Source organism: Diospyros lotus, chromosome 14, assembly GCF_014633365.1.
Source record: "Diospyros lotus cultivar Yz01 chromosome 14, ASM1463336v1, whole genome shotgun sequence".
Taxonomy (NCBI): Eukaryota; Viridiplantae; Streptophyta; class Magnoliopsida; order Ericales; family Ebenaceae; genus Diospyros; species Diospyros lotus.
In genome coordinates this window covers 20,589,222-20,616,925 of record NC_068351.1, presented here as the reverse complement: position 1 = coordinate 20,616,925, position 27,704 = coordinate 20,589,222, and the positions used below count along the sequence as shown (strand labels likewise).

Sequence of the window (27,704 nt, the reverse complement as noted above, 5' to 3'; positions counted from 1 at the left end):
CAAGAAGGCAGAAGCAGCAATAATACAACATAAACCTTATTCGAAGAATCTAACTATCTAATTGGACTTTTTCCTCTCCATATTCTTCCAACACACGATCTTCATTGGACTCAAATCAAATTCATTGATTTTTTGCTCATCTTCTTCCGATTGAAAATAATCTTCATGAAGCTCTCTCACCCTAGAACTTCTTTGAGGTTGAAGCATCTCGTCTGCTCTGGATGCTTCACCAACCACTTCCCAAGTCAGCCCCGTACTAGGCTCAACTTCTTCATCATGTCCTCTATCAACGATCCATCATTGAGCATTGCTAACATCATTAGCAAGTAGCACATCAACATTCATTTCCTTCTCCCTTTTTTGCTTGTTCATCAATTTCACATTAAATTGGACATAGACTAGATTGTTCAATCGATTTATGTCTAGTCTATTTATTTTCTTCGTATGTATCTACATAAATAAAATAAAAGCAATATCAATATAAATGATAAGTGGATAAGGATAACTAATTGATATTAAATAAATATAATTCATAGAGATAATAAAATTAAAATATTCAAAACGTCTTAAAATATACACTAACCCTTTCAAAAGTGCTCCAATTTCTTTCACAACCAGATGAACTAGTGGTTAACTAGAGAATCCTTGCCATTCGCTGCAAGTTTGGAGTTTGATTTCCATAAGTCATCCGCCATGTAATTGCATAGGTCAAACAAGTATAAAGTAAACAAATTTATACACTAATATACAATAGAAAGGATTAAAGGAATTTTATACCTGGATTATAACTGTTATCATTTTTCGCACGGCCTTGAGCTGTCCACGATTTTCCAAAAGCTCCCTCTTTACAAGTATACTTTGGCAACTCAACATTTATAACATAGCCTTGCAATTCATCATCATAAAACATCTCCACAGTTAAAAAACCCATCCATCACTTCATGATCAAGTTGTATATCCATATCCTTAAAAAAGTAATAGGGATTCAAAAGGTAAGCTGCAAAATGCAGTGGACTATCTAGTCTATCTTTCACCCTTTGCTTCAATTAGCTCCATAACAGGATGATAGTTCTTCTTAAGATTATTTAGGGCCTCCTTAATATCTTCCTTTGCCTGCTTAATCTCTCCACATACAAAACCCATAAAAAGGCTTTCTATCTACATCAACAATTCAAAGCACCTTCACCAAAGGTACAAAAACCTTAAGGCATACAGTCACACCATTCCAAAAAGATATGTTCATCACAATAGCATAGGTTGCTTTTCCTTTAACAGTCTTCGACCATTTGCACTCTTCCCATTCAGAGTTGGTAAACATTATCCTCATTCATGCCTTTTTCTCCATCAAACTCTGTAGAGTAAGGAAAGAAGAAGCGAATCTAGTGACTCCTGGTCTCACTATATCCCTTTTCTTCATAAATGACCTCATTAAAGACAAGGTCTTATGGTGTGCATAAATGAAGATTATCAAACTCTTGGCCTATTCAATGACTTTCTTATACCTTAGCAGTTTTCCAATACTTTCAAGCATCAAATTGATGGTGTGAGTAGCACATGAGGTCTAAAAGATATTCGGCCTCTTCAGCAGTTTTCCAATACTTTCAAGCATCAAATCGAGGTGCGAGGGTCCTTCGACGCTTCCTCTGTGACCCCCAATTCCTCCGACAGCTAACGTCCTAGAAAGAGGGGTCGTCCCTCCACAGGAGCAGTCTCCTCTTGAGGGTTCAGATCCTTTTGATTTCCCTTCTTCCTTCTAGGCTCCTAGGCATTCCCTTCTCTTTCGTGCCTTTTCTTTTCTTGTGCTCATCTTGATTCGCAAGTTTTCCTACTTTTTGTAGGCATGAGGCGGGCTATGAAAGCTTCACACTAGAGGGCGACTAAGGGTGTGGCGCGAGACGACCCTTCTCAATCGATGGCTTTTCCTCCTGAAAACATCCTTGCCCTTCCAGAAGCTCGTGCTTTCGAGGGAACAGGAGAAATTGGCGAGGCGTGTCGCAGTTAAAAAAGGAGTCGGCACAGATGGAGGCAGGTCCGTCCACTTTCCAGTCAATTGTCGCCCCTACTTTCTCAGAACCCCCTGAAGGTGCCCCATTAGCCCCTCCACCAGCTACGAATCCCCTCGAGCCTTGTGGCTTTCCTGATGAAGAATTCCATTCGGTTGGCTACGAGCAGGGCCCATGGTGGTGTGGGGCATGTCGGCCATTGCGATGCAACTCCTGGGGTTCCTGGCGTGCAAGAAGTCGAGGTTACTTCTCGCCTAGATCAAGCGGCCATCAATACGGCCCATGCTACTAGTCGTGGGCGATTTCGCAGGAGTGTGGTCAACCTATAGCATTGTGAACGTCGGATCGTACATAACGAGGAGAGGTTACGCCTCAAAGGTCTGGAGCCTAGATTTGCAGAGCTTCCTCCACCCGTCGACGGTGCCATCAACCTTGGAGAGAGTCGATGGGCGCAGGGCAAGAATTTCTCACTGCGTCTGGGAGTTTTAGACACGGATACCATAAATATGCCGGAAGTCGGGGCACGTTTGCTGTATTCTACCATTCTTCCATTTTCGGAACCCCCTGGATGACATGGACGATTTTGAGCGGCACCTGGCTATTGTAAGTTTCTTGTTTTAGTTTCGAGTCTACTATTTCTTTGATATTTTTCTGAAAATTGTTTGATTGTATTTTCTTTCAGTAGGGTGCTGATGTGCCCAAAATACAAAAGAAATACTAGCACCCCTTATTTGATAAGAAAGTTCACCACAAACAAGAAAATACTAGTTTCGATTCGCCACACTCTAAGATAGAAGAATGAAGAGTGATAAGAGTCAAGTAAATTCACCACTAAACAAATGAATTGCTTAGATAAGAATTAGGATAAAAATGCTCTCTGCACTTTCTTCATAAAAATATTCATGCCAAAACATTACAAGATCACACATATAAATACTAATCTTAAAGACAAACCTAATAATTAAAGACAGACAACATCATTGTCTCTTTTGACAAAAGAGAGCTAATGATGATAAAAGACAAACCAAAAGCATAAAGTAAAACATCATCATACCACTTTTGATAAAGGGAATCATGATTGTCTCTTTTGACAAAATAGGGTTAATGATGATAAAAGACAAACCAAAAACATAAAGAAAAACATCATCATGCCACTTTTGACAAAGGGAATCATGATGATAAAACACAATGATACATAAAGACAAAACACTCTCAAACATAAAGGACAAATGAAGGGTGACATCATCCATGACATCAATTATAAGACTTGGGCTTGTTGGAAAGACTTGGGCCTGGCAGATGGGCTAATTGCTTGGGCTTGATCATGGAGTGCCTAGGTTGCATTCTGGTCCTAGGCTTCCAAGCAATGTGATTAATTTGGGATTTAACTCTTTCACTTTGAATTCTAACTCTTTCAAATGGGCTGGAGTCTTCCCAATAAATAACTCAAGTTCCTTTTGAAATTCTTTAGCCCTTGAACAAGTAATTGGGCCAAGACTTACATGCTCTTGGACAACCCTTGCCTTTGCTTCTTTACCGTTCACATCAGGTCCTCAAGGTGCTGTGGTTACGAATGCGATGAATCGGGCACGCCTTTCTCGTGCTGAGGCAGAGATTTCCCAATGGATGGACAAGTCCTAGAGATGGAAGGAGGAGGAGGAGCAAGTATTGAATATGAGGGACCAGCACTTGGAATCTAAGAGTTCAAACCTTTACACGCAGGTTGAAGGTCTCCAATCTCAGCTCTAGGGCCATACCGTGAGGTGCCAATCAACAGAATCTGATGCCCATAAATGGAAGGAAAAGTCTGAGGGGTAGAGTAAAGCGTACGAATAGATGACATCCTTCTTCTCCATTGCTCGTGAGAAGAATGTTCAACTCTGAAGGTCTCTTGCTGATTCTGAGGATCAGGTGGCACAGGCAGTGTTCTAAAAGGCGCTAGGCGCTAGTTGGGCGCCAGACCGGGGCCTAGCGGCTAGGCGGTATATAAAAAATTATTTAAATAAAATTTATATTATTCTAAATACACATACATACATATATATTCATATATATATAAATAAATTATATATAGAGAGATTATATATATAAATCTATCCCTATTTATATATGTATAAAGTTATACACACACATATATATATATGATATATATTAATAAAATTATTATATTATATATATAATATTGTGCATAGGGGATTAGGCCACAAGAGGCGATGGCAATGTCGCAACAGAGAGAGAGCAAAGTTGAGACTAAAGAGAGAGAGAGAGAGCGAGCAAATCTTTTGCAAGCAGCGATGGCGACTGCAATTGCAACTAGAGGGACCAAGCGGCAACGAGAGAGGCTGAGGTACAAAGAGAAAGTGACGAGAGACGGTCGGCAACAGAGAGAGCAAGCGGCGACGACGAGACGAGAGAGAGAATAGGTAAGGTGGAAAAAACCCTAAATCTTCTTAAGCGCCGCAATAGAGAGAGAAAGCGGCCGAGGCATTTTATAGGGCTAAGCGGCCGCCGTGGCCGATTAGGCACCGCTTGGCACCGATTAGCCAGGCTGGTGCCTAAAGGGGCCGATTAGGCCAAAATCGTGGTGGCCAGGGGCCGCCTAGGCCGATTTTTAGAACACTGGGCACAGGTTCATCAAGAGGTGGCCAAGCTCGGCGAAAATAGGCATCGAGAGATTGATGAGGCTGTGAAGGAGTATCAGCTCTCCAATGATTGCTTTCAACGAAGAGAGGCTTATGCTAGTTGCTTCTCCAAGTTAGGTTTTTACCTTGGCCGTAGCCTTCTGAAGTCTAGGCATCCTGGAGAGTCGTGTCCTGAGATGGTTTTTTCGGAAACAACTTCACTTGGGCTCGTCCAGGAGCGCCCTCGGGCTTGTCCAACCCATGCTTGATCACTTGAATAGCTTCGATAATCCCCGAAGAATCTTCCGAATCAAGTACGTAAGGGCTCCACAGTCCGGACAGATTGATGAGGTCATCTGCTAAAGCTTCCTTTATATATTCATTAGGATCGCATGAGTCGGGCTCGTATTTCCACCAGTCAGGAGGGTCAACAAGTGAAGTTGTTTCCGAAAAAACCATCTTAGGAAACGACTCTCCAAGATGCCTAGACTCCAAAAGGCTACGGCTAAGGTAAAAACCTAACTTGGAGAAACAACTGGCATAGGCCTCTTTTCGTTGAAAGTAATCATTGGAGAGTCGATACTCCTTCACAGCTTCTTTCACAGCATCATCAATCTCTCGATGCCTACTTTTGCCGAGCTTGGCCACCTCTTGACGAACCTGTGCCACCTGATCCTCGGAATCAGCAAGAGACCTTCGGAGTTAAACATTCTCCTCACGAGCAATGGAGAAGGAGGATGTCATCTCTTCACACGCTTTACTCTGCCCCTCAGACTTTTCCTTCCATTTCTGGGCATCAGATTCTGCTAATTGGCACCTCATGGTAAGGCCCTGGAGCTAAGATTGGAGACCTTTGACCTGGGTATGAAGGTTTGGACTCTTAGATTCTAAGTGTCGGACCCTCATATTCAATATTTGCTCCTCTTCCTTCCACCTTAAGGACTTGTCCATCCATTGGGCAATCTCCGCCTCAGCACGAGAAAGACATGCCTGATTCATCGCGTTCGTAACCACAACACCCTACTGAAAGAAAATACAAACAAACAATTTTCAGAAAAATATCAGAGAAACAATATACCAAAAACTAAAACAAGAAACTTACAATAGCCAGGTGCTGCTCAAAATCATCCATGTCATCTAAGGGGTTCAGAAAATAACAATCCTCATCTCGAGGAAGAATGGTAGAATACAACAAACATGCCTCGACGTCAGGCATATTTATGGTATCCATGTCTAAAACTCCCGGACGCACTGAGAAATCCTCGCCTTGCGCCCATCGACTCTCTCCAAGGTTGATGGCGCCCTCGACGAGTGGAGGAAGCTCAGCAAATTTGGGCTCCAAACCTTTGAGGCGTAACCTCTTCTCATTATGTACGACCCAGCATTCACAATGCTGTGGGTTGATCACACCCCTGCAAAATTGCCCATGACCAGCAACCTGGGCCGCATTGATGGCCGCTTGATCTAGGTGAGAAATAACCTAGACTTCTTTCACACTGGGAACCCCAGGAGTTGCATCGTAATGGCCAACATGCCCCACACCACCATGGGCCTCGCTCATAGCAATCAAATGGAATTCTTCATCAAAAAAGCCGCAAGGCTTGAGGGGATTTGCAGCTGGTGGAAGGGTTAATGGGGCACCTTTAGGGGGTTCGAAGAAAGTAGGGGTGACGATCGACTAGAAAGTGGGCAGACCTGCCTTCATCTATTGACATTGACTCTTTTCTTGACGACGCCGCGCCTCGCTAGTTTCTCTCGTTCCCTCAAAAGCACAGGCTTCTGGAAGGGTACGAATGTTTTCAGGAGGAAAATCCATCGATTGAGAAGGTTCATTTCGCGCCACACCCTCAATCGCCCTTTGGCGTGAAGCTCGCATCGCCCGTCTCATGCCTACAAAAAGTAGAAAAACGTGCGAATTAAGAACTGCAAGAAAAGACGAGCACAAAAAAAGAAACGGCACGAAAGAAAAGGGAATGCCTAGGAGCCTAGAAGGAAGAAGGGAAAAGGGCAATCGAAAGGATCAGAACCCTCAGGAGGAGACTACTCTTGTGGAGGGACGACCCCTCCTTCTTGGACGTCAACTACTAGAGGAACTGGGGGCCGCAGAGGAAGCGTCGAAGGACCTCGCGCCTCGATGGTTCTCCTGCGTGGGGTAACCAACCAACCCTCCTCAATCGGTCCTCAGAGAGAGGTTCCCTGGACCTCCACGCAAGAGTCGGCACCGCTCATCTCTATACTGCTCCCAAAGGTCAGGAATGGACGCAGAAAGAATTTGCTTAACCACTCGATCATCAGAGCGTCAGCCTTGAGGGGCGTACCAACTGCTCGGTGGAGGATTCACAATGAACCAACGAGAGTCAAAATAATGTGTCTTAGGCAGAATGCCTTCGAATAAACGATCCTCGACGCATTCCCTATAAAGCCTATACAGGTGATAATGAGACTGCCCAAGCTAGAAATGATAAAAATAAAAAAGAAGATCAACGGTGGGGGGCACCCCCCTCTCTTGGCACAAAACGAAAAAATCCGCCAACTAAGCCCAGCTATTGAGATGTAGCTAGGCCGGAGCCAGACTGCTTCGACGAAGAAATTCTACACCAAAAGGGTGGAGTGGAAGGTGGAATCCTAAGCGAAAGCTTATTTCGTGAATCGCCATGCACCCCTCCGAAATGGTAGCGGCACAGCATTCGCCCGGCTCCGACAATCTAGCGCCATAAGAAGAAGGTGTTAGGAAACCAGCCGACCGCGTAGCTTCGATTCTGTCTTATTCAATCCGTAGAGTTGCAAGCGCGAACTTCTCCAAGTCGGTCCACACGATCGACCCTTTCCACGAACGCCTCGAGTAGTGCTAGCAAAACTAGGCGCCTCTTGAAGGAGATCCGACTTTTTTCTCACCTATTTTCCAGCTTCTTAAATGGCATATTTATAGAATTAAAAACCCTAATAGTGCCTTGGAAAACCCCTAAACAATTTAGGCCCGACCCTTAATCACATTGGGCCGAATCTCTCTTTTAAATTGTGGAACGGGCTTGACCTAAGTGCGTGACCCCTTAGGTCCACCATTGGGCTAGATATAGGGCCAATTCCATTAGGCTATATGAAGGCCCAACTAATTAGATTAATTAAACTCTTTAATTAAACTTATGGGCTTCTTAATTAAACTATTTAATTAATAGTTTTAGAATTAATCAAATTAATTCCAAAACCCTACATATCATGGTTAACATCTAGCAACATGCCATGAATACCTAGCCAACGATGAAAAAACACGGAGTTTTTCAATTGCAATTACCGTACAGTAAAATCCTTTCATCAATATATGTCCTGATTGAATTTAGGGTATGGTTTTATGAAGAAACCCTAATTATTCAATAACTATGTATCCATTCCAGATTTATGACTTGATAGGTGAAATCAAAACACTTTTTGATTTCCACCTCACCTTGGCCAAGGATTTCCTCAATCATGAAATCATCGGAATACATAGGACATCTTCTCATCTTATCGATAAGTGATGAATCCTATTTCGACATTCACAAGCCTTCATATGTGATAAGCTTACGCCTATTGATAATTTGTTAATGACTCCATTAGAATCCAAAAAAAAACAAAGCGTAACCAGTCAAATATAAGACTACCATGATGTCTCAAGTTTAAGGATCAATCTGCACTATTGCAACACAGGAATTCCAATTTGACATTAAATAATAACCATTAGGAATTCTGTAGCGGGTCAGTTCAGTGTACTTATTCTTATAATAAGCACCCACATATATGCACTAGTGTCCTCACACCAATGTCTATGAAACAAGACATTCTCCTAATTGAGCATGCATCATATGTGCTAGTCTATCCGAGTTATTAGTGTCCAATCCTAATAACTCTATGACTAGGAACATTTAAGATCAAGGCTTGAAACGTATATGTTTCATGATCGTCATCTCTATGTACGACCATATTCCATGAGCTTATTTGATCTATGCACTTTGTCAAGTATGGATTACAATAAATAATGATGACAACCATCAATGACAAATAAGAATATAATGCCTTGTAATAACAATTGATTGAAGATAAAGAATCAAAATATAAAGTATGATCAATTACATGTAAATATAATTGGCTTGTGGAGCATAACTCTAACAGAAGGAATACGATAGTTGCTCACCAATTGAGCAAGCTCATCGGGTGTTAAGGAAGAATGCTTGCCCATAAGAAATCGGCATGCGTGTCCCTCGAGATCCTGAGCACAAAAATATACACTCTTAGATGTCATGATTATTGGCAAATGAGAAGAAAGCCAAAATGGAAAAGATGCAAGACTCAAAAGGAGAAAAAAATAACCCTAAGAATTCCCTAAGGAGACGCATTTCTCAAAGAGGGGAAGGCAAAAAAGAAAAAAAAGAATAAGGAAGAAAAAGAATGCGAGACTTGCGGCAGGAAGGCTCGCGGCAAAAGGCTTGCGGCGATGAGGCTAGCTGAAAGGAACTCGTGGCAAGGGAGCTAACGGCAGAGCGCGCGTACCTTGCGGCCAAGGTGCTTACAGAATTTAAAGAGGGTAGGTCGCAGCAAAGGCCAGAAAGGCTCGCAGCAAGCTCGAAGAAGGCTCGCAGCAAGCAAGGAAAGCTCGCGGCAAGCACAAGGAAAGCTTGCGGCTAGCAGGAGAACTCACAGCAAGAACGAGGAAGGTTCGCAGCAAGCGTGGGGAAGGATCGTGGCAAGTGCGGAGAAGGATCGCGGCAAGGTGATGGCAATAAGGAAAAACCTAACGGAAAAAGAAAAAGGGGGAACCCTCGTGGCAAGTACCGGCTATAAGAAGTCTTGACACAACACAAGAAGAAGAAATCTTGAACCGAGGGACATCGCGACAATGGGCCTTGCAGTGCCATGGACCTCGTGGCAAAGAGCCCCTCTCAGCGAGACCAAGACTCCATTCAACAAGCGCTACGTGTCAGCACCAATCATCCTTGAGAATCGCGCCCTATAAATACCCGGCTATAGCACATAGAAAGGGGCTTCCGAATCTGGTAAAACTTGGACACACTGATTACATTTTTACGGTTTTTCGGGAACAATTATCTTGATTCGTTATTGACTTACGCATCGGAGGGTCATCACGGGCGAGGATTCCCGCGAGTCTTCTAACCCGTTTTTTAGTATCAACAGGGCAATGTACCCGCGACGACTTCTCTTGCGGCAAGCGTCCTTGCAGCAAAATCCTTGTGGCAAAATCATCGAGGCGAAAATCCTTGTGACGAAAATCCTTAAGGCAGAGATCCTCACGGCAAGATCCTTGAGGCAAAAATCCTTGAAGCTGCGGCGAAGATCCTTATGGCAAAATCTTTGAGGTGAAGATCCTTGTGGCAAAGATCCTTGCGGTGAGATCCTTGAGGCGAAAATCCTCGTGGCGAAAATCCTTAAGGGGAAGATCCCTGAAGTGAAAATCCTCATGGCAAGCTCCCTCGCGACAACTTTTCTTATGGTAACCTCATTTCGCTAGACACCAAGCTCAAGTGCCTACAATAGTTGGTCTCATGTCATAAAATTTAATTGTTGTATTTTTGGCAACAACAATGGTGTATTTAAGGGTGAAGCGATTTTAGCAACATGCATTCTCACCTTCCCCTACATCTAAGTTGAGCCCTAAGTACTTTGGGCCTTTTCTAGTTGAGGCTAAGGTGGGAAAAGTGGCCTACCGTCTAAACCTAACCTTGGATGTACAAATTTATCCAGTTTTTCATGTTTTTTTGCTAAAGAGATCTGTTGGCCCTATAGAAATCACTGTCAGCTCCTGAGGATCTGACTGTTGCTTCTTCCGGTTGAACGATGGAAACATTAACCGATAGAATTAGGAGGAAGAGAATCAGTAGGAAGAATGAGAGAGAGAGAATAGAAACTTCTAGGAATATTCATTCATAATCATTGGTGAGTTGCTTTATATAGCTAAGCCACCTGCCCATGTGCGTAACAGAATGCTGTTGCTGGGAATGTACTACTCCTGCTGCAGCAACAAACAAATTACAACTCCTCAATGCAGACTTCTAATATAGTACTTACTACCCATAGTATAACCTTATTACACTAACATCCCTCTTACTCGTGACACATGACAATTACCCTTCCCTTCAAAACCTTCTTGTTCTCAAGAAATGCTGAGAAGACCAGCTGCCTTAGGAAATTGCTTGAGAATATCTGGGAGGTATTCCCAAGTATTGTTGTTGGGGTGTAGATTAGACCATTGCACCAGCACCTAGACGATGGGAGCCCCTTGTTTGTAGATCACCCTCCTGTCAATTACGGCCATAGGTTCCTTTGGACTGTTATCTGGATCTGGGAAACAAGGTAACACTGGATTGACAGCTTGCTGCCCCGCTGCCTTTGTAAGCAATGATACATGAAAGACCGGATGTATATTGGAGTTATCTGGCAGCTGTAAACGATAAGCCACACTCCCTACTCGAGCTAACACCAGAAAAGGCCCATAATACCTCAGATTAAGCTTTGAATTGGGCTTCCCGAGTAGAGCTTTCAGATGGCCTGGCTGGAGCTTCAAATAGATCCACTCTCCCACTTGGAATTCCCTTTCACTTCTCCTTCTATCGGCAAACTGCTTCATACGGTTCCTAGTGTTGGCCAATTCTGTTTTGATTGTCTGGAAAGCTTGCTGTCTCAGTTGAAGGTAGGTATCCAAGACTGCCACTGTCGAGGAATTTTCCAAGTCTGGCAATAAGGTTGGCTTATACCCATATAGCGCTTCAAAAGGGGATCTCTTTATGGAGTTGCGGTAGTTGGAATTATACCACCACTGTGCCAACGCGAGCCACTTGTGCCAAGACCTCGGTTGTAAGAAACAAGCACACCTTAAGTATGTCTCCAAACATTGATTTACTCTCTCGGTCTGACCATCAGATTCTGGATGATAGGCCATCGACATGTGGAGTCGGATTCCCAATAACCCTGTCAATTCCTTCCAAAAGAGGCTAGTAAAAATTTTATCCCTATCCGACACTAAAGCCTTGGGAATTCCATGAAACTTCACCACTTGGTCTAGGAACACTTTAGCTATCTCTTGAACTGTGTAGGGATGTATCAATCTTATGAAGTGGGCATATTTGGTGAATCTATCCACTATCACCATTATGCAATCACGCCCTTCCGATTTGGGTAAGCCCTCAATGAAATCCATTGGGATACTTTCCCAAGGCTTTCCTAGTATACTTAATGGTTGTAACAACCCCGGGTGGGCCACTGATTCTGATTTACACCATTTGCAGATATCACAGCTTAGCACAAAGTCCATCACATATTTTTTTAGCCCGGGCCAATGAAAGTGTTGCTTAACCTTGTGATAGGTAGCGACTATTCCGGAGTGTCCTATTGTAGAACTGTGCAACGCCACCACAATTTTTTTCTTCAAATTCTCATCCTTTCCTATCACCAACCTCCCTCTGTTTCTAATAAGTCCATTGGTCAAGGTGTACCCTTGTTTAGAGTTAGGATCCACCACTAGTTGTTGTAGTAGCTCCTGAGTGCTCTCATCATTTTCATAGCTCGCGGCCACTTCTCGGTGCCAGTCTGGAACCACCACTGTAAGAGCAGTAGAATGCCCCTCTTCATGACACCTTGACAAGGCATCTGTAGCTAGGTTTTCCTTCCCCTTCCGGTATTGGATTATATAATCCAATCCCATCAACTTAGTCATCCCTTTCCGTTGTAATTGCATATGTAATTTTTGCTGGAGTAGAAATTTCAGACTTTCATGGTTTGTTTTGATCACAAACTTACTGCCTTCTAAGTAATGCCTCCATTTATCTACAGCCATCAGCACTGCCAATAGTTCCTTCTCGTAAATGCTCAACCCGAGGTGTCGAGGAGCTAATGCCTTATTGAGAAAGGCCAAGGGCCTCCCTTCCTGTACCAGAACAACCCCAACTCCAACAGTGCTGGCGTCAGTCTCCAATACAAATGGCTTGTCAAAATCCAGCAAGCCCAATGTCGGCACCTCACTCATAGCTCTTTTAAGTTTGTCAAAGGCCTCCTCAGCCCGGTCATTTCACTGGAAGCCATCCTTTTTCAGTAATTCCGTTAGTGGCCGACTGATAATTCCTTAATCCTTGACAAACCGACGATAGTAGCCAGTTAAGCCCAAAAATCCCCTTAGTCCCTTGACATTTTGAGGCCTCGGCCACTCCACCATGGCGGCTACCTTGCTAGGATTGGTGTCGACTCCTGCATTAGATATTATATGGCCCAAATACTCTACATGACTCTGTGCAAAGGAACACTTGGACTCCTTAACATACAATTTATTGAGTCGAAGAACCTCAAAGATAGTTTTCAAGTGGTTTAGGTGCTCAACGTAGGTGGGGCTATAGATCAGAATGTCATCGAAAAAGATTAGAATGAATTTACGCAAGTAAGGTTCAAATATTTGGTTCATTAATGCTTGAAAGGTGGCTGGGGCGTTAGTGAGTCCGAAGGGCATTACCTTGAATTTGTAGTGCCCTTGAGGAGTTTTAAAAGCGGTTTTAGGGATATCTTGAGGCTCCATTCGAATTTGGTGGTAACCTGCTCTAAGGTCCAGCTTAGTGAAAACTGATGCATGCTTCAATTCATCAAGCAAGTCTTCTACAATGGGTATGGGAAACTTGTCCTTGATGATTATGGCATTGAGTTGCCTATAGTCCACACAAAATCTCTATGAACCATCTTTCTTTTTGACAAGTAGTATGGGAGATGCGAAAGGGTTATGGATGGGTTGGATAATCGAATTTTATAGCATGTCTTTGATGAGTCTTTCTATCTCAATTTTCTGTTTAGGAGGGTAACGATAGGACCTTACATTCACTGGTTCAGAATTGGGTTTGAGATTGATGGTATGGTCACAGGGCCTTTTAGGAGGAAGTGAGCTGGGTTCAGAAAAGAGGTCCTTGAACTCAAGTAATAGCATATTAAGAGAGTTGGTTTCGCGTACCTTCCACTAGTCGTGTGAGTGGCTACTCACTGTGATGGCCAATTCTCCTCCTTGCTCTTGTCCTTTCTCGAAGACTTCCACGGCCTGAATAGAAAACAGCTGCGCTACTTGGGAAAACTTGCTCTTGAGCAATCATTGAAGTCTCTTTCCCGTTATCATCTTGCACATACACGCTTCCTGGTTGCCTTTGAGTATCCTCCTTTTTCCATCTTTCTCAAGGGCCACCTCCATCTTGTTAAAATCGAAGCTAATGGGGCTCACTCCTCTCATCCAATCAACCCTAAGCACCACATCACAGCCCCCCAATTTCAACAACCTCAAATCTGCCACGAATTCTTTCCCATTCATCTCCCAGCAGAATCCCAAACATGAGGATTGACTTAATACCTTATTTCCGTTTGCTACTGTTACCGAAAGGGGGTGGGAGTTTGAGACCTCACATCCCAATTTTTTTGCCATTCCTTCGTCCAGGAAGCTATGGGTGCTTCCGCTATCAATGAGTACCATTAGCGGGCATTGATGAGCTCACCCTTCTACCTTAATGATCTTGTTGTGTGCCAGTCCTTTTAGTGCATGTAAGAAGATCTCTCCTTGATCTCCTTCGCCATCCCCAGGGTCTCCTCCGCGAGTTCTTCCTCATCCTCCCCTTCCAATAACAGGATTTGTCGTTTGCACCTGTGTCCCGGGAAGTATTTATCCCCGCACCTATAACATAGGTTCGCTTGGTGTCTCTGCTCCATTAACCCTCCTCCATTCGTTGGGTTAGGGGTTGCAGGAGGCAATGCTAGGACCCCCTTACCACTGTGCACCATATCTCTTCCTTGAGTCCTGTTACCAGGTTGCCATCCCCCAGAGATCACTCCTTTTACTTGAGTGCGTTGCCTCTTTAACAGTGCTTCAATCGTCATTTCTTGCAACCTTGCACTCTCAGCGGCCAGCCTCACTGTTGTTGGTTGCATCATTTTTACCATGGGTCTCACTTCATCTCCCAAGCCACTAATAAAACTCGATACAAAATACTCTTCTGATAGATGGGGATTATGTATCATCATTAAGGACCTCAGCTCCTCAAACTTGAGCTGGTAGGTCTGTACCGACCCCAGTTGCTTGAGCTTGTTAAATTCTTCGATTATATCCTGCATACTCCTGTCTCCAAACCTTTCACATAAGTCGTCAGCGAACTCGTTCCACGGGCTGCCTTCTTTCTCCGCGAGCCACCATTGGTACCATGCATCAGCCATGTCGTTCAGGTAGGCAGAGGCCAGGGTGACCTTCTGCTGTTCCTGCACCTGGTACAAGGCAAACATACGTTCGCACCTCCTTACCCACCATCTCGGGTTTTCTCCATCGAAGAGCGGAATCTCCAGTTTGGGTATCAGAAAGCTCGGTTGATAACGATTTGCTTGAGCTCTCGCTCTTCTCTCCCTTATATTATCGCCGGTCCCTTCTGTCATTCCACTTCCGACGTTCCCAATGGTCGACGCTCCATTCCTCCCCCTTGAAGAATGGGTTCCGTTCGTTCCCTTTGCGAAAAGTTAGCTGAAAGTCTTACCGGCTGCTGGGTTGAGAACATCCGCATAATCTGGTGCATCTGTTCCATCACTTGCTCATGGAACCGAGCATTCTGTTCTCGATTCTCACCCCGCCACCTTTCCATGGCCTGATCAATCCAAGCATCTACCCCTGCTCCAATCGAGGATTCGAGAGTCCCCATTCTTCTTTGCACCTCCACCATTGTTGCAGCCACTTGCTGTAGTTGGGACTCCATCTGCTTCATCCTCGTTCCTTCGGCCATATGGATAACCTTCTCCTCTTCTGCCTACGCCCAAGAACACCGCTCTGATACCAAATGTCAGCTCCTGAGGATCTGACTGTTGCTTCTTCTGGTTGAACGATGGAAACGTTAACCGATAGAATTAGGAGGAAGAGAATCAGTAGGAAGAATGAGAGAGAGAGAATAGAAACTTTTGGGAATATTCATTCATAATCATTGGCGAGCTGGACAATTGCTTTATATAGCTAAGCCACCTGCCCATGTGCGTAACAGAATGCCGTTGCTGGGAATGTACTACTCCTACTGCAGCAACAAACAAATTACAACTCCTTAATGCAGACTTCTAATATACTACTTACTACCCATAGTATAACCTTATTACACTAACATCCCTCTTACTTGTGACACATGACAATCACCAATCCTCATTTACCCCCTCCAGCTAAGGACTTGGAAGGAGATGTTAAACCATTGGCATTGCAGGCAAAGAGAGTTATCTACCAAGGATTAGTGCCCCTAACACAAGTTCTTGTGTAGTGATCACACTTGCATCCTAACCATATCACTTAGGAATATCTTCCTGATCTACTTAAACAGTTCCCTAGGGTAGTTCAGCTGTTGCAATTTCTTGGGGACAAGAAATCTTTCGAGAGGGGGAAATGTCACGATTCTAGGGACAATAGAGGGGAAATATTGTAATTGAGCTACATATATTGTTATAATTCCATTAGGCACACACGGTTGTGCACATGGCTGCTGCTATTTTCGATTGTGCTTTCAGTTACTATAACTGAAGAACAACTGCCTATGCCTATAAAAGGCCAATTGTAAGAGGATGGGATTCATTGTGAAATATATTGAATCTTTTCCCTCTACTTTTATGTTCTCTCCCTCTCTCTCGAGACCCTCTGTTCTTCCACAAATTCTTTATGTTCTCCCTATTCAGTCTAACTCCCTCTATTTTCTCTCTAATTCTAGAGTTCTACCCAAATTAGTCACTGTGAAATCTTAGGATCTGATATTCTTTTACTAATTTAACTCTTTTTGGTTCTCTTGCATGGACATAGAGAACTAAAATCGAGAGGACACTAAAAAGTATGTATCTATTATGTGTTTGTCAACAAATATGCAAAGAGATACATTCTACTTGCCTTCCATTGAGGACTTGGCATTTGATAATTTCACATCTAAGTGCCACAAGTCCACAACAATCTTTAATGTCCACAACGTCCTCGATCAATCTTGAACCAAGATTGTTAATTGTTTTGAATTGGCAATACAACTCAAGGAAACAAGATGAAGTGCTAAGGGCTCTCTTCAGCATCATAGGGTACAGAGGGAGTGGGAGAAGATGGAGTGCCAAGAATTCATAAATTAGTCAATTGTATTGCTTTGAGATGGAGATGACTTTGTTGAGTAACACTAATACATGGAACACAAAGCCCTTGTCTTGGACTCATAATGCACATATATGAAATGCATCTTTATGAATAACGGGCATAAGATACTGATGTTATCAATTCAAGATTCACCTGAGCTTACTGATGTAGAAATCCATTGCAGACAAGTTTGCTTTCTGAACAGTTAGCATCACGGCACCCATTTGGTTCTATGAAAGATGGAAAGCATAAATTAATTCCAAAACAAGAAGCATGAATAGTTATTTCACATACTTGAGGAAATAAAACAAGATACAGCATATTTAGAGATAGAGAGGGGGGTATATATCAACACATTCAAAACTGATACATTGGTGGTCAAGAATTTTTAGCAGGCAAAATAGTTATTGCACAAAAAGATTGTGATAAGCATTAGCATAAGACTGCCAGTTAAAATAAAAAACGAGTTTAAGAAATCCATCATCTCAAGGTGAACTTTCTCATCTGCTCATCTATTAGTACTGTATGCAGTACATATGCACCTGATTTATCATCAAAAAGGCAACAGAGGGAAGAAGCATTCAGCACCTTGTGAGCAATAAGCTCAATTAGTTGCATTAAAAAATTCCCAAGTCCCTTCCTTTGAACATGAGGCTCAAGCTGCAACTCATACACGTAAAGAACAGGGATCTCTTCCTCTACAACAAACCGGAAGTGTACAAATCCAACCATTGAGGCTCTATCATTGATGCCATAACTAGAGGCCCTTTCCATTTCCATGCCTGTGCTTGTTTGATTTGTGTTTGCATATGTGTCCACGTATACAAAAATATAGCATGCTTCAGGAGCAACCATTTCCCTGCGTTTCACTTTCTCTTCTGTGTGCCACTCAGATCCATATGGCCCCTCCATATTGGCCTTAAAAATATAAAAGGAATATCATCTTCAGTATATCTGACAACATAAGAATAATGAAAAGAATATAATGCCCAATACTGCTACCTTAAGGAGGTTGTGGATGTACTGCTTCACAGGAGAGGGAAGCTTATCCCCACGCCCTGATTTTAAGTATACAGACAGGCCTATGAATCAGAACAGAAGTGTCATGAGAAACATTTCACCTGAAATTCTTAACCAAAAAAACTACTAATCTTAGTTTTATAATAGCAAAACTATTGAAAAGAAATACAATAAAAACAACCAAAAGTCTCAATTCACAGAACAAGGTGTGACCACGAGAAGTGTCTTCTCTTTTTTTCCTTCATGTCTTCTCTCTTTTTCCTTCATAAACAGAAGTATCACCTTCACAGCTGACTAATCCAGTTGATGACCCAGTAGAAGTAACGTCAAATAGAGTTGCCAAACAGCCCTTCAAAAGATTTGTTGAGAAGGATAGGATTTATGAATTCCTTACTGGACTGAATATTGAGTTTAATGCAATGAGGGTACAAATACTTGGAAAATAAGACTTGGCATCTCTAAATGAGACCCTAGCTATTGTTTGTGCTAAGGAAGAAAGGAGGGGAGTTATGCTCGAGACTCCTACATGGTTTAGCTCTAATGATAAGAAGAGTGACTCAGCAACATCCTAGTTCAGAACAACAATCAGGTGAGGTTAAAAAGACACTTGATGGATCTCGGTTAAATGAAGATCTCTTATGGTGTACTTATTGTAAAAAGCCTAGACATACCATAGAAAAATGTTGGAAGCTACATGGCAAGCCTCAAGCTGAGAACAAAGGATCATTAGACAAATAGAGAAGACAAGAGTAGGTATATGTGGCAAACACAACAAATTGGGGAAGGGGATTCTCAAGAATCATTGACCGAGTTTAATAAGGAAGAAATTACAAAGTTAAGACAGTTACTTGGGTCCCTAGAGAAATCAACTGGACCAAGTACCTGTACCTTAACTTTTTCAGGTATTTCTTCCATCTCTCATGCTCTAGATGCCTCAAATATAACCCTCTCAGGCATCTGGATCATTGATTTAGGGGCCATAGACCACATGACCTATTCCTCCCAAAACTTTATTTCATATACACCATGTCCTGGTAATAGAAAGATAACCATTATTGATGGCACAACCACCACAGTAGCCAACCAAGGAGATGTTTACATTAATGATTCTCTCAATACTAAGAAATGCCATGCATGTACCTAAGTTGTTTACTAACCTTATCTCAATCCAAAAACTCACCACAAACTCTAACTATAGAGGGATTTTTCAATCTTTCTAATTGTGAAATTCAAGAACAGGACATGAGGAAGATGATTAGGCATGCTAGAGAGATAGATGGTCTCTACTATCTTAAGGAATCCAGTGGACAGGATAGGACAGTGTCAGAGCTTATAGATTTGACAATGGATTCTCAAGAATTCTGAGAATTAGGGAAGAAAACGAGAGGGAGATAAGAGAGAAATAAGGGAAGGATGAGAGAGAGAACAAAGAATTGAAGGGAGAGAAAGGATGTGATAAATTGCCGAATCGATGGTAAGGAATGCCCTGGGACTTGGATGTCTAAGAAAGAGGGCATGACATTAGTGAGCGTCTCGAGGTGAGACTAATGACACTGGAGGCAGTCCGACCGGAAATAATTTCCAGAATAAATTATGTGCAAGCTCGAATGGGTGCCAAAAATCGAATGTTCGTTACAAGAAGTCAAAGGGACCCTAGGGGTGGTATGGTTTTGTGGGTGAGGCAACCTTGAAGCATTTTTGGGCGGATTAAAGGTCTCGTGCGAGGGCAGGGATGAAATCGATTTTATCGAGTAATGTCAGTTATTAATTTTTGAAAGAAAAAAAAATCAAGTCTTGGAGTGGCTTGATGGTAATTATGGGCAAGGGGTATAAATTTGTATGAAAATATCCTTATGTTAGTCTTGAGATGTGGTAGGGAAAATGGATGGCTTGGATTAAAGCTTGGAAGCCAAGATTGGTGTCTAAGAATGACACATGGCAAGCTAATGTCCAAGAGAAATGAGAGATCAAAATAAAGGAAAAAGAAAGTGCAAAATGGTCACTCGTGCAATTAATAAAGGCCATTATTATGTTGGATAAAGAAAATCCAAAATGAAACGGATTTTAGTCTCTCATTAATGGTAAAAAAGGGAGAATTCTTTAAATAAAAAAAATGGAATTATGTCTCTCAAGTGATCACTCAAGTGATGAGTGAAAATTGTCAAGATTTATTTAAATGAGAGATTTTATGGGAAATTAAGACTTAATCCAAGGGTCATGGGTGATTCTTGAAGATTGGCATGGATTGCCAACATAATGAGAGATTAATTTTAAATATAAGAAATGGATAGTGGAGATCTTGTTGGATAAGCGAATCTTCTCTTTGGCCAAGGATTGTGTTTCTTCTCAAAGGTAGATATTGAATACTATGTGATCAAATGATGAGATTAAAAGTTCATTAAGCACATGGATTGTGCTTGTAGTGAAGGGTGGAGATTGGTTCTCTCAATTCCATAAGATCCAAGGGGTTGGATTGAATCTTAAGTTGAAAATAAAAATTAAGAATGAGAAAAGAAGAGAAATATAAAAAGAAGGGAGGAGGAGAAGGCCAAATCTCTTTGGCCGAGAGTGAATTTGAAGAAGAAGGAAGCTCAAGTGAAGAGCAAAAGATAAGCTTTGAAAGCCTTCTAGTTGTTTCAATCTATAGTCTTGAAAATAGTTTTAATGATCAAAGATTATTTTTTCTTTAAGGGTTGAAAGCTAAGAAGTCTTGGAAGCCAAAGATTGTGGGAGTTTTAAAGAAGTTTAAGGTAAGGGATGGCCCCATGTGGAGGTGGCCTTGCAAGTTGGTAAATATGGTTTACAAGGTTCTTATGTAGCATTTGCATGTTTATTTGTTCATGAGACTCATGGCCATGGGGGTTGAAGGAAAGGGTAGGTTGATGCCTCAAACCTTGGTGGGTTGTGAGGATGAAAGAACTTAGCCTCATTTGCATGCACTTGGCATACATAATCATGTTTATATTCATATTTACATGCATTGCACCCTTATTGAGCTTTATAGCTCATGAGGTTTTCATTCTTACCTTGTAGGTTTCTCATATGCCAAGAGGTTGGGGATTTTGCAAGCGATAGGAAAGACTGAAACAACTTACCTTGTAACATCCCGTATCAAGTAATAGGAAGGATCGGAACAACTTACCCTAATGGGCTTATGCGAACTTCCCAAGGGGTCACCCATCTTTGAACTTCCCCAGCTCAAGCACGCTTAACTCGGGAGTTTTTTGCCTATATTCAGCTCAAAAGGTATCCAGTTGGTGTTGTTTCCTTCCTTACTTATCCTCGATATATACTACCATTCTCTAGGCTCTTGGGATATTACATTCCCCTCCCCTTGAGCACATGACGTTCACGTCATGCAACCTTACAACTGGTCCCAAATCTTCTCCCCTTTGAATGCTGCCATCCTAGAAGCCACTCCTTGTACAAGCCCTCGAGCCCCGACGTCACTCCTCGCCCTCATCGGACTGATTTCACCAAGGGTCGACTCTGATACCAACTGTGACACCCTGCTCCCACTTACGGGTGCCACTTGTGAACAATCATCCGAACTGCTCACATGTCCGGTCAATTGTGAAGGGCGGACTATGTTTCAACACAAAACGCTCTAGGTGGGAACTAAGCTTCGTCATTCCCTTTCCTCATCCCCAGAATCGACTAGCAAATTGGGCTTTATAAATTCCACACTCTTTAAATTAATTTCCATTTAACTTGCCCAATCACCCTTTTAAATATTTTATTTCTTCTTCTTTTCTAATATTCCACCGAGCTCCATATAATTCAAAATTTCAAACAACCCATTGATTTTCCAAATTACGAGGAAAAACTCATAAATTTTAATTTTTTAAAAATTCGACATTTATCTCCAAAAATGCCTGAAAGATCCTTTTATTTTGAAAATTCCTCCGAGGCCCAAAATTAATCCAAACATGCCCCAAAAATCTTAGATTTCCACAAATTTTAAGAAAAATTAGCCGGCGAGGCTTGTTGGCGCGCCCGGGGCCCAACGATGCGCTGGCAGCGTAGGATGGCCGCGGCCCTCGAGCTGGGCCTTGCCTGTCGTGGCCCCCAGCGGGCCACCTGCTGGCCCCAGCTGTCATCCTTCACTTTTTTTTTTTTTTTTTCTTGGGCTTTTTAGCCCAAATTTCCCAGATTTCCACCACCAAAAATAAACATCAAAATTTTCATTTTTATTCCACAAATGAGGCTTACACAACCCTCTTGAGGCTTCCACATCAAACATCAAAATAAAATACACTCCATGCCCTTAAGCTTCAACAAGCCATTACTAACAAAAATAAATTTTACATCAAATACATCTAGATCTTCCAAGGCTTCAAGCTTGCAAAATCCCCAATCTCTTGGCATATGAGAAACCTACAAGGTGAGGATGAAAACCTCATGAGCTATAAAGTTTAGTAAGAGTGCAATGCATGTAAATATGAATATAAACATGATTATGTATGCCGAGTGCATGCAAATGAGGCTAAGTTCTTTCATTCTCACAACCCACCAAGGTTTGAGGCATCAACATACCATTTCCCTCTACCCCTATGGCCATGAGTCTCGTGAACAAATAAACATGCAAATGCTACATAAGAAGCTTGTAAATCATATTTACCAACTTGCAAAGTCACCTCCACATAGGGCCATCCCTTACCTTAAACTTCTTTAAACCTCCCACAATCTTTGGCTTCCAATACTTATTTGATTTCAACCCTTAAAGAAAAAATAATCTTTGATCATTAAAACTATTTTCAAGACTAGAAATTGAAACTAGAAGACTTTCAAGACTTACCTCTTGCTCTTCACTTGAGCTTCCCTTCTTCTTCTTCAAATTCACTCTCTGCCAAAGAGATTTGGCCTTCTCCTCCTCCCTTCTATTTATATTTCTCATCTTTTCTCATTCTTAATTTTTATTTTCAACTCAAAATTCAATCCAACCCCTTGGATCTTATAGAATTGAGAGAACCAATCTCCACCTTTTACTACAAACACAATCCATGTGCTTAATGAACTTTTAATCTCATCCTTTGATCATATAGGATTCAATCTTTACCCTCGAGAAGAAACACAATCCTTGGCCAAAGAGAAGATTCCCTTATCCAACAAGATCTCCACTATCCATTTCTTATATTTAAAATTAATCTCTCATTATGTTGGCAATCCATGCCAATCTTCAAGAATCACCCATAGCCCTTGGATCAAGGCTTAATTTCCCATAAAATCTCTCATTTCTCATTTACATAAATTTTGACAATTTTCACTCATTACTTGAATGACCACTTGAGAGACATAATTCTATTTCTTTTTTATTTAAAGAATTCTCCCGTTTTCAACCATTAATGATAGACTAATATCCATTTCATTTTGGATTTTATTTATCCAACATAATTATGGCATTTATTAATTGTAAGAGTGACCATTTTCAATTTCCTTTTTCCTTTATTTTGATCTCTCATTTCTCTTGGACATTAGCTTGCCATGTGTCATTCTTAGACACCAATCTTGGCTTCCAAGCTTTAATCCAAGCCATCCATTTTCCCTACCACATCTCAAGACCAACATAGGGATATTCTCATACAAATTTATATCTCTTGCCCATAATTACCATCAAGCCACTCCAAGACTTGATTTTTTTTTTTTTTTTTTTTTGTGGTGGAAATCTGGAAAATTTAGGCTAAAAAGCCCAAGAAAAAAAAAAAAAGTGAAGGATGGCAGTTGGCAACAGCTGCTGGCAAGGCCCAGCGCGCGAGCAGGCGCAGGCGCACAGGTGCGGGCAGGCGCGTGGGCACGAGCCCAAGTGCGCGCGACAGTCGCAGCCAACGCGAGGGCCGCGGATAACCCGTGTTGCCAACGAACCGCTAGGCCCCGAGCACTCCAATAGGCCTCATCGGCCAATTTTTCTTAAAATTTTTGGAAATCTGAGATTTTTGGGGCATATTTGGATTAATTTTGGGCCCCGAAGGAATTTTCAAAATAAAAGGATCTTTCGTGCATTTTTTGAGATAAATGCCAATTTTTTGGAAAATTAAAATTTATAAGTTTTTCTTCGAAATTGGGAAAATCAATGGGTTGTTTGAAATTTTAAATTATATGGAGCCCGGTAGAATATTGGAAAAGAAGAATAAATAAAATATTTAAAAGGGTGATTAGACAACAACAACAACAACAACATATCCAGCCTTTATCCCACTATGTGGGGTCAGCTACATGAATTCTAGACTTCCATGTATTTCTGTCTTTTGTCATATCCTCATTTAGATCCATATATTTCATATCAAATTTTAATGTCTCTCCCAAAGTCTTCTTGGGTCTACCTCTACCTCTTTTTGTGACTAATTGTTCCATTTCATCGACTCTCCTCACAGGAGCGTCTCTTAGTCTCATTCTCACATGACCAAACCATCTTAGTCTAGTCTCTCTCATCTTCTCCTCGATTGGCACTACTCCTACCTTATTACGAATAACTTCATTTCTAATTTTATCCTTTCTTGTATGTCCGCACATCCATCTTAACATCTTCATCTCCGCTACACTCGTCTTTTGCTCATGCTGGTATTTGACTGCTCAACATTCTGAGCCATACAGCAAGACTGGTCTTATAGCTGTCCTATAAAATTTTCCTTTCAATTTTAATGGGATTTTACCATCACATAACACTCCTGATGCATTTCTCCATTTTAGCCAACCTGCCTTAATTCTATGTGCGACATCCTCGTGGATTTCTCCATCTTTTTGAATCACTAATCCCAAATATCAAAAATGGTCTTTTCTTTGTAAGATTTGGTTTTCTAATTTTATTATAACATCATCCACTCTTGCATTTTTACTAAATTTGCATTCCATATATTCTGTTTTCTTTCTACTTAATTTAAATCCCTTAGATTCTAAATTGTTTCTCCACAACTCAAGCTTAGTGTTCACTCCTTCTTTTGTTTCATCCACCAACACCATATCGTCTGCAAATAGCATACACCATGGCACATCTGTCTGAATATCTTTAGTGAGTTCATCCATTACTAGGGCAAATAAGTATGGACTTAGTGCAGAACCTTGATGCAGTCCTATTGTAGTTGTAAATGGTTTAGTATCCCCTCCGTATGTTCTGACCCTTGTCTCTACACCATAATACACGTCCTTAAGGGCTTGTATATAGGCTATTTTGACTCATTTCTTCTCTAAAACCCTCCATAATACTTCTCTAAGGATCCTATCATAGGCCTTTTCTAGATCTATAAACACCATATGTAGGTCTTTCTGATGATCTCGATATCTTTCCATTAGACGCCTCAGTAAATATATAACTTCCATTGTTGACCTACCAGGCATGAAACCAAATTGATTTTCTGACACCTTTGTTTCCTTTCTGAACCTCTACTCTATTACTCTCTCCCAGAGTTTCATGGTATGACTCATTAACTTAATTCCTCTATAATTTTCACAGTTTTGAACATCTCCTTTGTTCTTGTATATAGGAACCAAAGTACTCTTCCTCCATTTATCTGGCATCTTTTTTGATTTAAGGATGGCGTTAAATAGTTGCGTTAGCCAGGAGATGCCCTCTTCTCCCATGCATTTCTATGCTTCTATTGGTATATTATCTGGTCCCACTGCCTTATGATTTTTCATCTTTTTTAAAGCTTGCCTTATTTCATTTGAACTTATGGGTCGATAGAATGTGTAGCTCACATTCCCTTCGGAATTACTAAGATGTCCCAACCTAACTCTTGTGTCACCACTATCATTGAATAATTTTGTGAAATACTCCTTCCATCTCTCCTTAATCGCTCCCTCATTTACTAAAACATTTTGATTGTGATCTTTTATGCATTTCACTTGATTTAAATCCCATGTTTTTCTTTCTCTTGCTTTAGCTAATTTATATATATCCCTTTCTCCATCTTTTGTATCAAGTCGTTTATATAGATTCTCATATGCTTTTGACCTTGCTTCACTAACAGCTCTTTTTGCTGCTTTTTTTGCTTCTTTATAATTTTTTGATTTTCTTCATTGTTGCATTGATATACCACCTTATAGCAAGTTTTCTTATTTTTAATTTTCAATTGTACCTCTTCATTCCACCACCAAGACTCATTAAGGTTAGGGGCTCTATCATTTGTCTCTCCGAGGACTACCTTTGTCGTGCTTCTCAGAGCATTAGCCATTTCTTTCCACATTTGATTTGTCTGTCTTTCTCCATTCCATTCCCTTCTACCCCTTAATTTTTCTTTGAAGATTAGTTGTTTCTCCCCTTTTAAATTCCACCACCTGATTCTTAGATTTTGTTTTATGTGATTAGACAAGTCAAATGGAAATTAATTTGAAGATCGGAATTCATAAAACCCAATTTGCTAGTCGATGATTGTTCTCGGTCAGGTGATTGTTCACAATTGACCGAGCATGTGAGCAATTTGGATGATTGTTCACGAGTGGCACCCGTAAGTGGGAGCAAAGTGTCACAGCTATTCTCTACTATAGACAAGGATGTTCTCGGTCAGGTAATTCACTAAGAATCAGCGGCTGAGGTATGGACAATTCTTGAGAACTTGTATTCTCAATAGATTATTGCTAGATCTTTTCAGTTAAAGCAAAAACTTAGATCTACTAAGAAGCATGATTTGTCCATAAATGCTTATATCTTGAAGATTAAGACTATAGGTCATGCCTTAGCGGCTATTGAAGAGCCTCTTAATGATAAAGATTTGTTAATGACAATTTTACATGCCTTGGATGACGATTATGAAATTGTTATAGGCTTGATTACATATCAAACGGATGAAATCAGTAAAAAAAAGGTTCAATATCTCCTCTTTTTTTTTTTAAAATAAGTGAGCACAATTATATTAATGAAAACATAGTAGATGTACATCAATGACTCGGAACAAAAGAGTTCCAAATAAATTATACCATCCAAAACACCCCCCCCCCCTTCCAACAAGCCATTAGGGGGAAGACGACAACCCAAAACTGACTTTATAGCCAACAAGCCCAGAAAAAGGGAGAAGAACTTAGCGGCCAAGAGCAGAGGCTAACATGATGACCTGATCCATCGAGTAAGGGAAAGATGGCTCCACAGCCCTCACCCATGCCACTATCCTAGCAAGTACCAAGTTAAAAATATCAACTGCACCTGACCCTCGATCTTTGAAAATTAGCCTATTCCACTCCAGCCACATTGTTCATAGCGCTAAATAAAAGAGAGACTTCCATACCTTCCTTTGACCTTTACCCCGAGCAAAGTAATCCCACTACTCAAAAAAACCCCCAATTGATCTCAGACAAACCCACTCATAGCCCCACCAACTAAAGATTTGCCACCACAAGCACAAGACAGCCTCATAATGGACAAAGAGGTGGTCCACAGACTTTGGGATAGAGCCACAAAAGAAGCGAAGCAGATCATCCCCCTGCAGAAATCCTTTCCTACCCAGATTGTCCTTTGTGTTAATTTTACCCCATATGACAAGCCACACAAACAACTCCACTTTTGGAGGAGCTAGACTGCCCCAAACACGAGCTGCCACTGAATTAATTTGAGGGACATTGGAGCCAAACATCAATGAGCAAAGCCTCTCATTGAAAGTGTGCGACGAAAAGGAACTGGCCGCTTCAAGCGACCAAAATACCCTATCCCTCCTCCCACTTACCAAATGAACTTGGGAGATAACTCTCAGCAACTCAACCCGGATAGAATCTTCTCTTTCAAGAAGCGGCCTTCTCCAGCTAAGGCTCCAAAACGATTCGTTATTCACCCAAAACCCCAAATCTGCCACTCTCTTCCCTTTATCTAGGGACACCATGTACAGTCGAGGGAACAAACCCGAAAGGGAGGAGATACCTACCCAAGTGTCTTCCCAAAACCGAGTCAAATAGCCTTTACCTAGCCAGATTTTAACCCCTTCCATAGCCACTGCCCGAACCTCATTACTG

At 41.6% G+C, this 27,704-nt stretch overlaps 1 protein-coding gene across 3 annotated transcripts in view; it reads right to left on the bottom strand.

The window, feature by feature from the left end:
* The window catches only part of LOC127790214 (uncharacterized), a 57,735-nt gene that overhangs the window by 18,426 nt on the left and 11,605 nt on the right, over positions 1 to 27,704 (bottom strand). For all 3 annotated transcript variants that reach the window (XM_052319534.1, XM_052319535.1, XM_052319536.1), the window contains 3 exons: positions 17,754 to 17,833; positions 17,340 to 17,669; positions 16,905 to 16,981 (listed from right to left, as the gene is read on the bottom strand). In XM_052319534.1, the coding sequence (XP_052175494.1) occupies positions 16,905 to 16,981; positions 17,340 to 17,669; positions 17,754 to 17,833 (487 nt within the window). The remainder of the gene's footprint in view (positions 1 to 16,904; positions 16,982 to 17,339; positions 17,670 to 17,753; positions 17,834 to 27,704) is intronic.